The 14,033-nt window shown below is 35.4% G+C and overlaps 1 protein-coding gene across 2 annotated transcripts in view; it reads left to right on the top strand.

Moving 5' to 3' along the window:
* ROCK1 (Rho associated coiled-coil containing protein kinase 1) overlaps window positions 1-14,033 on the top strand; it is an 83,989-nt gene that overhangs the window by 29,216 nt on the left and 40,740 nt on the right. For both annotated transcript variants that reach the window (XR_011677065.1, XM_071418102.1), the window contains exons 2-7: window positions 2,928-3,009; window positions 6,845-6,945; window positions 7,760-7,897; window positions 9,103-9,278; window positions 12,074-12,158; window positions 13,771-13,915. Coding sequence is in view for 1 of the 2 variants with exons in the window: in XM_071418102.1 (XP_071274203.1) it covers window positions 2,928-3,009; window positions 6,845-6,945; window positions 7,760-7,897; window positions 9,103-9,278; window positions 12,074-12,158; window positions 13,771-13,915 (727 nt within the window). In the remaining variant the exon portion in view is untranslated. The remainder of the gene's footprint in view (window positions 1-2,927; window positions 3,010-6,844; window positions 6,946-7,759; window positions 7,898-9,102; window positions 9,279-12,073; window positions 12,159-13,770; window positions 13,916-14,033) is intronic.

Raw genomic sequence — 14,033 nt, 5'->3', positions numbered from 1 at the left:
CATTTTAAGAAAACAATTATTTTGAGAGTTAAGGATTTGCAAGTCTCTTAATTGTAGAATATCACCCATCCTTACCTTTTTTAATGGAAGTTTTGAACTGGGTTAGTTTATTCTCTGGATACTGTAGTGAAGAGAAGCTGATTCTTGAAGAGCCTTTTAAATAAGCAATTCTTGGCATGTAGCTTCCTTAGGTATTGTTTGCATGATCTTGAAATATGATTTGAAATTAATGGAAGATCAAGAGCTTAAATCTGTATTTCAGAGTTGTTAAGTATTTTAATTGATAGAGTTCATATCTAAGAACTGGAAGGTGAAGAACAGAACAGGAAACATTGTATATAGTGAATTCTGAATTAAACAGTATTGAAATTTGCTTTTGCATGTTAAAAGTGAATTTGTATACTTTTTCCCATCGTTAAATTAAAACTTTAAAAAAGAATAAAAAAAAATACCTAACATGTCTTAGACACCAAGGAAACCATGACCTTTTCTGTACTTTATGATTCTTTAGTCATGGACTTACATTTTAGTATTTTGAAAGAAAAAGTATGATACAAAAGTAAGATTGATGTTATGAGTTTAAACATATTGTCATTTTTTTTGTATGTTTTTGCATTTGGTGGTTAAAATCTCCCTTCCTATAAAGAAGAAGACTGAATTTTGCCTTTTGAAGCAAGCCCTGAATTGAAACAGACAATTGCACAACCCCAGAGCCAACCAGGATTTGAGAATTTTGTGCTTCTGCTTGGCATGGGTCAGTTTTGCGTTAGCTGTGGACCTGGGCAAATCAATTGACTCTACACATTGGAAGGCTTCACAGCAGATTGAACTCCAGATTTTGATAGTTCATTGCTATCTCTAATTTGCTTTCAAAAATCACTGGATGGGACCCAGCAGCCTCCTAGCTGGTGTTTTCCTACTGCTTCACACAGCATGGAGATAAATGCACAGAAGCTGCTGGTGGACTTTGTACTGCTGTGCAAGCAGTTATCATGGTTCACCCTTAAATTTATTCAACAGAACCAGAGAATTTAATTTTTTTCCTGAATTTCCTGGATATTTACCATGTGTCTTTGGAAAAGGTGTCTTTTAGTAGTTTGCAAAGTATTTCTCACCAAATTAGTTACCCTACCTTCATAGCTTTATTTCTGCATCTGTCTTGAGTCCAAATTGTTGTTGGCTTCTTACACTATTATTTCTACTACTGACTGGTTTAATGTTGTTTCCTTGCTATTTGCTTTCTTTTTTCATCATCAGTGTCAGTCCAAAAAGATGATCCTTTAGTGCACAAGATGCAAAAGCTGACTTTATTTTAGAGAAGTAACTTACTGTGATGCTTTTCTTGATTTGTATTATTTTCAGTTTAGCATTTCTTAGTTCAAAATGAGCTATTGCAGGCAGAGGTAGCTTAAAAACTGAATATTTTTATGAAATTGACAATTTTAATAATATCCAGCCTTTAAAGTGATTCTGATTATCCTTGCAGGTACCCATTTTCAAATTCTAGCATGATTTTACTGCTTATTCTTATTATATCTGAAGTAAATAATTTCTATCTCACATACCTTAAAACTGAGGACTGCGAGCCAAGAAATAATTTTGATTTTGATAGCACTTGGGATTTTTTTATAGTTAAAAGTCAGTTGTGAAGACTGAGGTGGAAAATTGGTTTGAATTTGAAGTGAAAGATTAAAGACTAATATTTCAGTCTAAATCAAATGTGTTCTCCACTATATATTCCTGGAAAATAAGCTTTCAGAAAGCTTATGCTCTAGCTTTTGTTCAGGCATAGTTACTTGATATACTTAGCAAAGACTGATGGATCGGTTTTCAATCCTGAAAAAAGGATAGGAAAATCCTTTTAAAAGCTGAAAGCAATCAAATTAGGTCTAGTGAGATCTGAACAGATCAGATCAAAGGTATGTCTGGTCTAATATCTCACTCCAAGCAGGTTAAAAATAGGTAACATAAACACCTAGCTATGAATGGACAAGTAAATAGCAGTACATCTCTTGCATGCTTTGGTAGCATCCATCAATTTGTATTTTAAGACCTTTGTCTCTGTTTTTGCAGTTGTCACTTACGCTTACCTGAGGGAGAGAGGACTCCCTAATGCGCTTTGATTCTTTGTTACATAATTCTTAGAATACTTGATCATTTTCAAGTCAAAGCCATATCTGTGGTTTTCAGCCAAAAAACTGGGTTTAGTCTTTCTCCAAGAAGATGCTACCCACTGAGGAGTCATTTATACCTATTGACAAACTTAGACTTAAACTGTAACTCACAAAGTTCACAGCACTTAAAGACACCTTAAAACTCTCTCCTTCTTTGTTGTATTTTTCTACTGGGTTTTCTGATGGTGTTTGGTTTGCTTTTGTTTATAGGGATGTATGCTGCGGTAGTAGTGCCAGATGGGCTTGTGGTTGTTTGTTTCTAGATTTAAGTAGGAATGTATAAAGCCAACATCTTGTTCATGAGAATTCACACTGAATTCAATGGATAAAATGCAGGGGTTTGATTCTGTGAATTAAATTGCCATCTTTGTCCTATTTGCCAGTTGCCATTTCATGTTCAAGTGCCTACTGTGTGATGCATTGTGACTTTTTAATATTACTGAACTTCATTAGAACTGCTATTCTTTTTGTATTTGGAAAAAGTAATTATTTTCATGTAAGTATGGAGCTAATTAAGGTAATAATACATAGAAGGACATGGAATTAAATTTTGATGAGTCCCATGGAAGTGAAGGAGTAACAGCTGTTTCACATAACTGCTAACAGTCATTAAATAAATGTGAATGATTTCATTTGCATGGAAGATTGATAGGGACAACTGTTTTTTTTAACTTGGCTCTTTAGTTAGCAGCATGTGTAATTATTTTTTCAAATACTTAATTTTGCTTGTTGTTTTGTTTGGTTTTTTTTCAGGATGGATTAGATGCTTTGGTGTATGACTTGGATTTTCCTGCCTTAAGAAAAAACAAGAACATTGATAACTTCTTAAACAGGTGTAAGTATTTAATGTTTAATTTACTAAATAACAGAAGTCTGTAATATCAAAAAGAAAACACCTGTTCTAGCTATTTGAAAGGCAGCTAGGGGTTTGGAGTGCATTGAGTTTTTGGGTGCAAGAGTCCTATTTATTGGGCGCAAGAGTCTTATTTATTTATTTCCCACTGAGAAGTGACAGCTGCCTATGCAAATCTCATCCCCAGCAATTGAATGTCCAATCTGTTGCCCCTGTAAATGGCCTTGTCTGAAGTGGCACAAAGCCTTTTAAGAGAAAGGCCTCTTGTCTTTGTAGGGCAACTCCCTGGATTCCCGTAACTTGTTTTCTATTTTCTATTTCTATTCTAGGATATCATAAGCAATTAACAGTAAAATGGGATAGGGATGTGTACAATGCCATGGAATCATATTAAATATTTGTTCGCTAACAGAATCGGAGCATTATTTTGTAAGCTTTTGGGTTTTTTAGTATAAAAGGTCTCTTTTCATGAAAATCTTGTACTGTGTAGCTGATGCATTTACTTGTGTCTGCAGCTGATGTGTCTGCAGAATTCCCTTCATTTAGTTTGTATTTTTCCACTGCAAGATTTCCTGCACATTATACTCTATAAGAACATATTAAAATAGTAAAGATGATTTTTAAATAGAAATAATGATTCCATAATTTTCATAATTAAAAAGTCAAGATACAAACAAAGAAAACCCCAGAAAAGGCATTTATGAATCAAAACTTTTCTGAAGGCTTCCAAACTGGCAAATTCTGAATATTGTGGCAGAAATGTTTGCTGATTGAAGACTTGTTTCTGCCTGTAGACTAAATGGGCAAAACCTGAAATTAAGCTAATACTGTTAAATTTTTGCAGACTTCAGCAATTCCATTGAAGTCTATAATAAATGTTTTTTTGTGATAAATATAAAGTAATTTGACTAAAATAATTTTTGTCTTTGCTTTGAAATTTATGTGGAGTGTTTTTTTTGTTTCCATGGTGTTTTCAAATGGTTTATTGGGTGCAACTGTAACCTGTGATAGTGAATTTGTGGTGATTATTTTACATTAATCTCCATTTGTGTGAATATTTGAGTCCACTAGATCTGTTTGATGGCTCCTTTGCACGTAAGCTGGTTACTGAAAGCGTTAGCTCAAATGTTCTGTTTAACTTTTCACAGTTCAAACTGTATTGATACCATATGCTGAGTTACATGCTCATTTTGTATACTCAGTTATTTACTGAGAAGGTGTGGTGAAACTCTTGGAGAAAAGAGAAGTTGTATCAGGCAAAGGAAATATTCATTGCAACAGATAATTTGAATGTAATTTTTATGAGTAGTGAAATCATTAGTGTGTCTCAAAAAGCTTCACTTTGGCAATAGGGGCTGAGTGAAAGAAAACTTTTACATTTACAACCTGATAATGAATATCTTTTAGGTATAAATTATATACTGTGTAAGATGTGACCTGAAGTAATCTGAAGGTGGAGAACAGAACACATTAGTTCCCTTCAAACTGCCTTTGAAACATTAACTTGCAGTGTTTGCTGAAATATGAAAGCAAGCTGTGGATGTGTGAGTAGTGGCCTTAGAGAGAACTGTGAAGTCTTAGTTTGCCTTGAATTTCTATTTAAAAAAATAGACATTTTCATGTTTAGTTTATTTTATTTAGTAGGAGACTGTTTAAAATATCTTTTTTGCAGTATCAGCTGCCTGGTTTGCAGCACTATTGCAGGAATTTAAAATAAATTTCTAGATGGTAAATAAAATGGGAGTTTGCTTCCTTTATTTTGTAGACTGATTGCCCTATGAATTACTCCTTATCCCCTGTTTACTTCTCCCTAATTTACATTGAATATTTATGGAGCCTCCAAAATCTGCCTCTACCAGCTGAGGTTGTGAGGATGATTTTTGCAAATGTAGAACCTTATTGTTTCTCTACCATTTAGAATTAAAGGAATGAAGAAATGAGTATTGCAGGTATCTGAGAGCTCTGCTTTGCAGTGGTGACTCAGTTTATTTCAAGGCAGCATCTGAGCCTATACCCAAAGTTCAGGGCAAGTTGGGAGAGGGTGATTTTGCCATGGGAGCCACCCCAGCTGTTCATACAGCATGAACTGGGCAGGTCCTCCGCTGGTCCTGGGAGATAAGGAACTGCCTATTGAAGTCTATTGCAGCCTGATAAACCTTGTTTAACAGATCTAGAATATGGAGGTCGAATTTCCAACACTGTTGTTACTATAACATGGTCTCTGAAAATAACTGAGTGTTAGTATGCATCTCAAGCAGTAAATTTCAATTTGCAACTGATCAGAAGCTTGGCTTACATTATTTTAAAATCCTTAGCTTAGGTTGCTCTTCAGATGTATTTTGCTTAATTCTGCTTTGTCCAAAGGCAGAATATAAATATATATAGATATAAATATAAATAAAATTAAAGATATAAATCCTTTAAATGGTATTCAATCACAAGCATTGCCCTTTGGACAAAGGGCAATGCTTGTGATTGAATACCATTTAAAGGATTTATATTGTGCTTAGGCTTTTTTGTTCAGAAGAGGTGAACCTCCTGTTGTGAGATTACTAGGGAGGAAGTTAGCAATAGCTAGAAAATTGCTGTCATGAAAATTGCTGCATTTTAGTTCTGTGCAATCTTGCTCCTCCTCTTCTGTAAGCCAGTTGTTACCAGGGCAAATAAGGCAATGCATTATTTGTTGGAACTACTGAATATTTTGATCCCTATGTGGAAGAATTTGTCAGAATTTAAAATTTTGCTATCATTTACCGGAATAAGCGTGTGTTATGCTGCGTTGTAAATGGTTGCTTTACATTAGATAATAATGCTGCAGAGTATTTATTCAAACAGAACTATGTTTGTTCCTCTTGAGGTAATAAAATCTTACTGATTTTTTATTTTAGATAGGCAGCTTTTGTTTTAGATTGTGGCCTGTGTAGGTAGAAATCTAATGATAATTTTCTGTCAATTGTTTTCTTAGTTTTTAGTGTATGAACTTAAAATATCTTATTTCTCTTCCTTTCTCTTCCCCTGTCCTTACTTCTCTCTAAATTTTGCTTTTAGGCCTAGAATACTATTTTTGAAAATAAAATACCATTGCATTATTTTTTTATTAGAAGCATATCTGTTTTAGTAGAACTTCCTGGCTTTTAGAAATACTTAAGCATGAAGTTTTTCTACGTAGTCTCATGCCAGTGTTGACCCACATGGATTAAAATAGACTGTTTTAATCTTTTACCAAATTTGGAATTAGAATTAGAATATCTGCCCACTGGGAGTTTGTAAATTATTCTAGTTTATAGAATGACAGGTTTATATAAATAATTGCAGTGATTCCCACTGCATGTTTTAAATTAAAATCTACTTTTTTTGCGTATTAGGAATCATGAAAGTGCAGAAAAGCGTAACTTTTTTTCAAAAAATATTTTTTCAAGTGTCTTGTAGTGTATTTTCTTATACACTTTCCCAACTGTGTTGCATATTTATTCAGAAATAATATTTTTATACTGATCAGCTTGCAAGTAGGATCATGCTGGATATGAAATTTTTGCACAACTTTTTTTTTTTTTTTTTTTTTGGTAATTATTTTAAACAATATTTCTAAATTAAGATCTCCTGTAATAGGATTGTACGGCAGAGTCATTGCATTAGGTTATATCAGGTTTTGGTAACTGGTTGTGAGAATAAGGTCCTGCATTCTTGCAAAGAATTTTTCAATGGCAATGCAGGTTCTTTGAGCAGCAGCTCTTCTAAAAACTATGAAAAATTGAAGTTAGACAAATGGTTTTAATTAAGTTGACTATATATGAAATGTGAATTTTGTTCCATGTAGATAAAGACACAGTAAATAAAATGAGAGATCTGCGCATGAAAGCTGAAGATTATGAAGTGGTGAAGGTGATCGGTAGAGGGGCATTTGGGGAGGTTCAGTTGGTAAGTTGAGTTTCTATTTGTACATTTGAATGTATTCTGTAGTATTTGCTCATGCATCTGTTTCTCAGTGTAGTGTTCAGAAGATACAGTCTTAAATATTAAAGCCTTTGGCTCAGTGAAATTTTATTCCTTTACAATTTATGGAGATGTTTTTGAAAATGCCCTATTTCAGTCGTGTCCAATTGCACAAGTACTTGTTTTGCATTGTAGTCTTCTCTCTTAAAATGGAATGTGTATTACTTATAATCAAGAAAATTAGCCTTTACCACTGTTTACATGGACACTTGAAGACGTCTTAAAGGCTGGAAGAGTTTCTGCCAGTTCAGGGACTACACCAGATTTTTGTGGACATAGTTCTCACAGATGAGAGATGTGTGTTGTTTGTGATAGGTTAGCAGCCAGGCTTGTTAATCCTGCTTTATTTAATCGAGTGCTGGTGGGAGAAACTGGAGATACAGCAGCAAGTATACACATCTGCTAATGAACTCTGGAAAATGCTTATAGTTTTAACTTTATGGTATTTAACATCACTAACTGCCAATAGTTGTCCTTTTAAAGGCACATACATGCAGATTATGTGACTCCTATGCTTATGGACTTCTGTGTTGAAAAGTTCTAGCAAGTATTTTAAAAGTAATGCATTGTCAGATATAATTATTTTATGTATCTACATTATAGAATCCTTTATAGTAATGTGAAGAGTCTCATAAAATGTGTTAAATAGTAAAGCAGAAAAAGTAACGTTTTCAGTGATGTTCTTCATGTGTTAATATGGCAAACTAATATGTTCTGTGTGTCACATATGTCTTCATAGGTAAGGCATAAATCCTCAAGGAGAGTGTATGCTATGAAACTTCTGAGCAAATTTGAGATGATAAAAAGATCTGATTCTGCATTCTTCTGGGAAGAAAGGGATATTATGGCTTTTGCTAATAGTCCCTGGGTTGTTCAGGTAAAGTGATACTACTTTTAAAATATTGTCATTATAGAATAGTTTGGTTGCAACACTGCATGACCTGGAATTACACGTTTTGAAGTCTCTTTTTTGTTTTTTTGGTCGGCTAGGGTGTACATGACTAAGATATAGCAATTTTGTATAGCAATGCTATACAAAAGAGCAGGTATAACACTTGCTTCAAACTGTATTTTGTCACATTTACATGATAAACTATTCTCTTTATTATTAAAACTCTTTGCCAGATATATTTTGGTGCATCTGCTCTGTAGTAGTTATTTGGATCATCCAGCATACCAGTAAGCATACCAGAAAGAGGTACTTAAGACAGAGCTTCTGTAAATTCTAATTTCTGTGTGTATCTTTGCAAATTATGCCTGCTCTGGTTATTTTTTCCCCATTTCAGTGTTCTCACTGACAGTTTCTTGGGAGGCGCTGCTGCCTTTGAAGTTCTAAGGAACATGCCTGAACCAATCATTGAGCATTGTGTGTGCACATGTCATCTTGTTAATTTAAACTGTTCTTACCCTTAAGCATATAAATTCTTCTGTGAGGCTGGAATGACACAAACTCATTCAAGATTTACCCAAGTCAAATGGGTAACTGCTTTACTATCTGTCTGGGTGTGATTGTGCAGAATAAAACTTAGGAATTTCATCCAGTTTTAAGTAAAGAAAAATCTGTTTGCACTACTCATGTTGAACAGAGGGAAACTTTAAAGGAAATATTTTTATTGTTTAAAGTTTAGGCTCATTTTCTATATAATAAATAAATGTTGACAATAGAAAAATAAACATTTACTGATAATACAAATAGAATCGGGCAGATGTTTGCAACGGAGTAATTTTATCTTTGTATATGGGTCCACTAACATCCCAGTAAGAAAGAAAAAACATTTGTCTAAATGTAATGAGCTTTCTTTGAAATGATCTCAAAATTCATTTTAGCAAATTCACTAATCATAATTTGTAACCAGAACTCTACTTTTTCCAGGGTAATATAAGGGGATGGAGGATCTGGCTCTAGAGGTTAACTTCTTTTTAGGAGGTTTGCTGAATGATGCAGAGTTGCTGCAGTTATTGTAGCAATTCTGTTACTTTGGAAATCAGCCTGCACAGATATGCCCTTGATTTGCCAACAAGCAAAATATTAAAGATACTTGGAACATAACTGGCTTATTTTTTGGTTTTGCTTTTTTGCAGTTATTTTACGCATTCCAAGATGACCGTTACCTTTACATGGTGATGGAATACATGCCTGGTGGGGACCTTGTGAATTTAATGAGCAACTACGATGTTCCAGAGAAATGGGCAAGATTTTATACTGCTGAAGTTGTACTTGCATTAGATGCAATTCACTCAATGGGTTTTATACACAGGTGAGAAAGAAAAAGATATTACACAGGGTTGTTTATTTCCCAATGCTGCCAGAATTACTTCAGTTCAGGCAGTTTTAAAATTCAAGATACTACTTCTTTATTGTTATTCCATAATTATTCCATCTTAGAAATTGAAAAGTTCTTGCCATCAGAAACTGTAAGTTTGAGGTGATATAGTCAAAGTAAAGGTTTTCAGCAGGCTGATGTTCCTCAGTTTGGGGAGCAATAAAATTGTCCCACTTTACTAGGAGGTAGCAAGAACAAAAATGGTGTGAGCATGTTGGCCTCAAAATGGTTCTTTTCTTTTGATTAGAAAAAGCTGTTTAGGGAATTTGATCACAGTAGTATCCACTGTTAGGAATTAATTCTCTGCTAGGCATTTGAAGCCTCAGTGACCCATTAAACAAGAATCTGTGAACAATGTGAGGAAAATCTCCCAGCCATATGTTTTCTTGTGAGGGGCAAGATGGAAAATTGAGATGCAGAGCAAAGAGCAAAGGGACTTGGATTAGTTTCATGTTATGTACTTGCCCTAAAGTGAAATGTAGTCTTTTCTTGGATAGGTTGAGAAGTTTTCTTTTTGATATTTGAACTTGTATCTATTTCTAGCTTTTAATTATACTAACTGGGAGCAGAAGAATAAAGTTTTCAACAGAAAATACAGGAAGAATTTGAGTAGTGTGTAGTATACACTATAGTATATACATTTTCAGTTTGTAATTTGTTCACAAGATCAGTATTAACACGTAAGCTTTTGCAAAAAAGGCTGACACAAAGCAAAATAAACTACTAATCCATTGCTTGAGTAGGATCTAGAGCATCATTAATTATGTAGCTATGCTGCATCTAATGGGTACCTTATCTGGCTGAGTGAACCATTTGTACGTGTGTATTGCAAGCCTTAGAAAGCAGGCATTAGAAGATGCCAGCAGCACAGAGAGGTTTTTTTCATGAAAATTTAGATTATTTTGACACCAGGAGATTTTTTTTAAAATTTGTTTTCCCCTGCAGTTAATCTGTTCAACTCTGATGAATGAAAAGGAACTTAAGAAAATATGGGCCTACTGCTTAATGGGTCAGGGGCTGAGTGACAAAGGACATGGGGATGGCTGAGGCTGCTGCCTTTGCCCAGCCTTCATTGATACGGTGTTCTTTCAGGCCCCTTGGGTCCTGTGCCCAGTGGCAGAGCTTGGGAGAGGAAAGCATTGCTCTGGCAGAAGAAGATCACACTGAGTCCCAGTTGTGCAAACTGGATATACACATGTCCAGGGCACATGGTGGGACATGCCATGGGTGGTGAGGGAGCTGCCAAGTAGCCTTATGATGCAGTTCTCTTTCACCTTGGAAGGTGAGTGGGAATTAGGAGATTCCAGATGACTGGAAGGAAACAAATGGCACACTTGTCTCACCCCAAGAAGGGCTGGGAGGAGGCAGTCAGAGCAGTTGAAGGCTAGCCAGCCTAAGAGCAGTTGGATTAAATTGTCAGGAAACAGTTTCTGAGCATGTGGATGGAGAGGTGATGGTGAGCAGCCTGCTCATTACCCTTTATGAAGGGTAATAGATGCCTTCCCAAAGCAATTACCTTCTGTGTTGAGATGATGGGCTTCACTGATGAGGCAGAGTATGTTTGTCTTGACTTCAGCCAGGTTGTAGATGTAGCTGGGTTAGAAAGGTGCAGTTTGAACAGGCAGAACTGACCAGATACTCCTTGAGTAGATTGTGCTGTCCAGCAGCAGTCAGCTACCAGCAGTTCCCCAGAGGTTTGGTGCCAGGATCAGCACTGTCTCTGTTCACAAGATGAACAGTGTTCAGGCAGGGCAGAAAGCATTAGTCACCAGCTGCCCAGCAGGAGTTTATAAAAAAGTGGACCAGGCTTGAAAAGTTGCATGATGAAAAGATGAAAGGCAATGGATGACACAAGTTGCAGCAGTGGAATATCTAGCTATTCATTAAGAGTTGTTTTTTCTACTATGAGGGAGGTAAAACAGTATAAGAGAAAGGTTATAGATTCTTCATCCTCAAATAAAGAAAATTTGCCTGGATTTGTCCCTGAGTAATGTAATGTAACTTTGAAGTCCAATCTGACTTTGCAGCTGTACTTTGATCAGGCAGCTAAGTGAGAGTCTTATAAAAATCCCTTCCAACCAAAATTATTCTGTGACTGTACTGGTACATTTGCACTACATTTCATCTGACAGATATGGCCAGAGTTCTCCTTTGAGATCTCTGAAATATACTTTCTCCTGAAATTTGTGTTATGTTATCTTGGTAATTGTTTCTTACTGCTGTTCTGCTTCAGTATGTTCAATGACATCAACATGTTGCACTTTACCAGTTACTTTTTGAAAATTCTATAGTGGAAGTACTTGGAGAGTGCTATAAGTTAATATTCCTCTTCAGTCATGGGAAAATATTTGAATAATAGAATTTTGAAAATGACATTCAGTTGTTCCCTTGAAATAGAAGTGGTACAGAAAAGAAGCTATGTTTTCAGTGCCTGTTTGACATAATCAGTGAATGTTTTTTAGGAACTTGAAGTTCAAGATTAGTGTCCAGATCTATTAAATTTGGTGACTTAAGTGTTCTAATTTTAAAAAATGTTGCTGTTCAGCAGTCTCTGTTGGTCGTGATACTTAGAGAAAGAAAAAAAAAAAAGTGGAGACAGTAGTGGTGCTTTAATGTTACTGTTTTTCCATGAAATGTTGCATCTGAAAAGCAGTTGACTTCCATTGTTTTCATAAGTTAAATCTAAGAAATTGAATGTTTACTTTTTAAAATATGTATTTTTCTTTCAGAGATGTGAAGCCTGATAATATGCTGCTAGATAAAGCTGGTCATTTAAAATTAGCAGATTTTGGTACTTGTATGAAGATGAACAAGGTAAACATATGTTTCTAATTTGACTTTTCTGTTTGTGAAAGGAAAACATACTTAAAAGTGAAAAGATACTGAAAAGTTTTAAGCTAGATGAGAAGTTCCTTTATTATTCTTCATGGCCTCGTGAAAGGAACTAGATGATCTTTAAGGTCCCTTCCAACCCAAATCATTCTATGATTCTCTGATTCATGCATCTTATTCAGTGACAATGTAAAGTGCAGAAATGGTTCTTCAAGTACTGTTTTTTAGAGAAGAGTTTTTCTGAAGTTTTTTTCTTTTCAGAAGTCAAGCCTTTGATTGTCTCTAGATGCTCAGGGTTATTTATTCAAATATTTTGGTATGAAAAGTTAATGCAAAGAAATGAGATGATTTTTACATAGTGTGCCAGAAATGAAAGAATCAAAACTGACACGCCGGTTGCTTAATGCCAGTTTTATGTATTAGCCATTGCTGACATAGGATGAGGGCAAATCTGAGGGAAACAGGTGTCATATAATTATTTATTTTTAAAAATGTATTCTGAGGTCACTTAAAAAAAGTAAAATCCAGCAACTGTTGTTCCCTACACCAAACTGCCTGGTTTGTGTCAGCCTGCACATACATTTGAGGAAAACATGTTTGGAAATCTGAAGTATGTGGTAGGTAGTAGAGTTCGTGTAATATGTACAATATATTTTCATCATATTCCAGGAGATTTGAATAAGTTACTGTACTTAGCTGCTGAATAAAAGGCACCAATGAAAACCAAGTGCAGGCTGTGTGTAAAAATCCTAGTAGTCTTGAGCCTAGTCTTGGTTCCTCTAGTCTTTTGAAAGCAAGGGGTTATTCTCTAGAAGAAAAACTGCTCAGCATAGAAGCTTAATTTAGGATTTGCTGTATATGCAGCACTAAACTAATATTTCTTTTATTTGCTTAGTTATGTATTTTTATGTGAATTTTTCCACTGATCCATTTCTAGGAATGGCACGGGATTATTTCAGAAGTGCCTGAATGGCACTGGAAAAGGGTGTGTGGTTACACCTTCAGCATTCTGGATGTCAACTCCAGTGTGACTGATCTCAGTTCTGTGAGCACTTTCTCGGGGGTGTGAGGAACATCAAATGTTCTTCTCATCTGTTACCTGTTTTGAAGTCTCTCTACATAGATTTCCAAAGCCTTATCTACCTTTAGTCTTCCTACCATACAGTATCTTGGGTCAGAGGCCAAAAACTTGCAGTTCAGCTGTTCCTGTTATCAAAATCCCTGATGTTGACCCATTTGTGCTATCAGAGGAGCTTTCACTGTTTACAGTACATCCTGTCAGCAAATGACAAATTTATACTGGCATGAGTGGCTGTGTAGTGTGTGCAGGGCCTAGATGCAATTCTGATTACTTCTTGGATTCTAACTGAGGTTTTTAAAGCAACTTCCATTGTGTTTGACAGATCTAGTGCTTTGTTCTAGCTTAGCAGCTTAGACTTCAAAAATAAATTTAAAAAAAACATTTAAAAAAGAATGTTTGTTGACAGAATTTTATGTGGATCTGTTGATGTTGCTTAGGCTGCATAAACTCATGGAACTTACTGGGAATTTTGGAACTTATATTTGGGCCTGGCTGTTTTCCTCTGTTTTGTAGGAAGGAATGGTACGATGTGACACGGCTGTGGGAACACCAGACTACATCTCTCCTGAAGTATTGAAGTCCCAGGGAGGGGATGGTTACTATGGGCGGGAATGTGACTGGTGGTCAGTTGGAGTCTTCTTGTATGAGATGCTTGTAGGTGAGTAACAGGATCATCAGAATTGACTGCCTTACTTAACTAGACTCCCATGTTAAAATCACTCTTGTTTTTAACATTACAGCTCTTCTGGCATGAGCTGTGGTTTACAGATCCTGGC

Source organism: Agelaius tricolor, unplaced genomic scaffold (genome assembly GCF_023055355.1).
Source record: "Agelaius tricolor isolate 1412-34295 unplaced genomic scaffold, bAgeTri1.0.p SCAF_2, whole genome shotgun sequence".
In the NCBI taxonomy this organism is placed as follows: domain Eukaryota; kingdom Metazoa; phylum Chordata; class Aves; order Passeriformes; family Icteridae; genus Agelaius; species Agelaius tricolor.
Note: the sequence above shows the minus strand (reverse complement) of the source record. Positions and strands in the feature narration are given on the sequence as shown.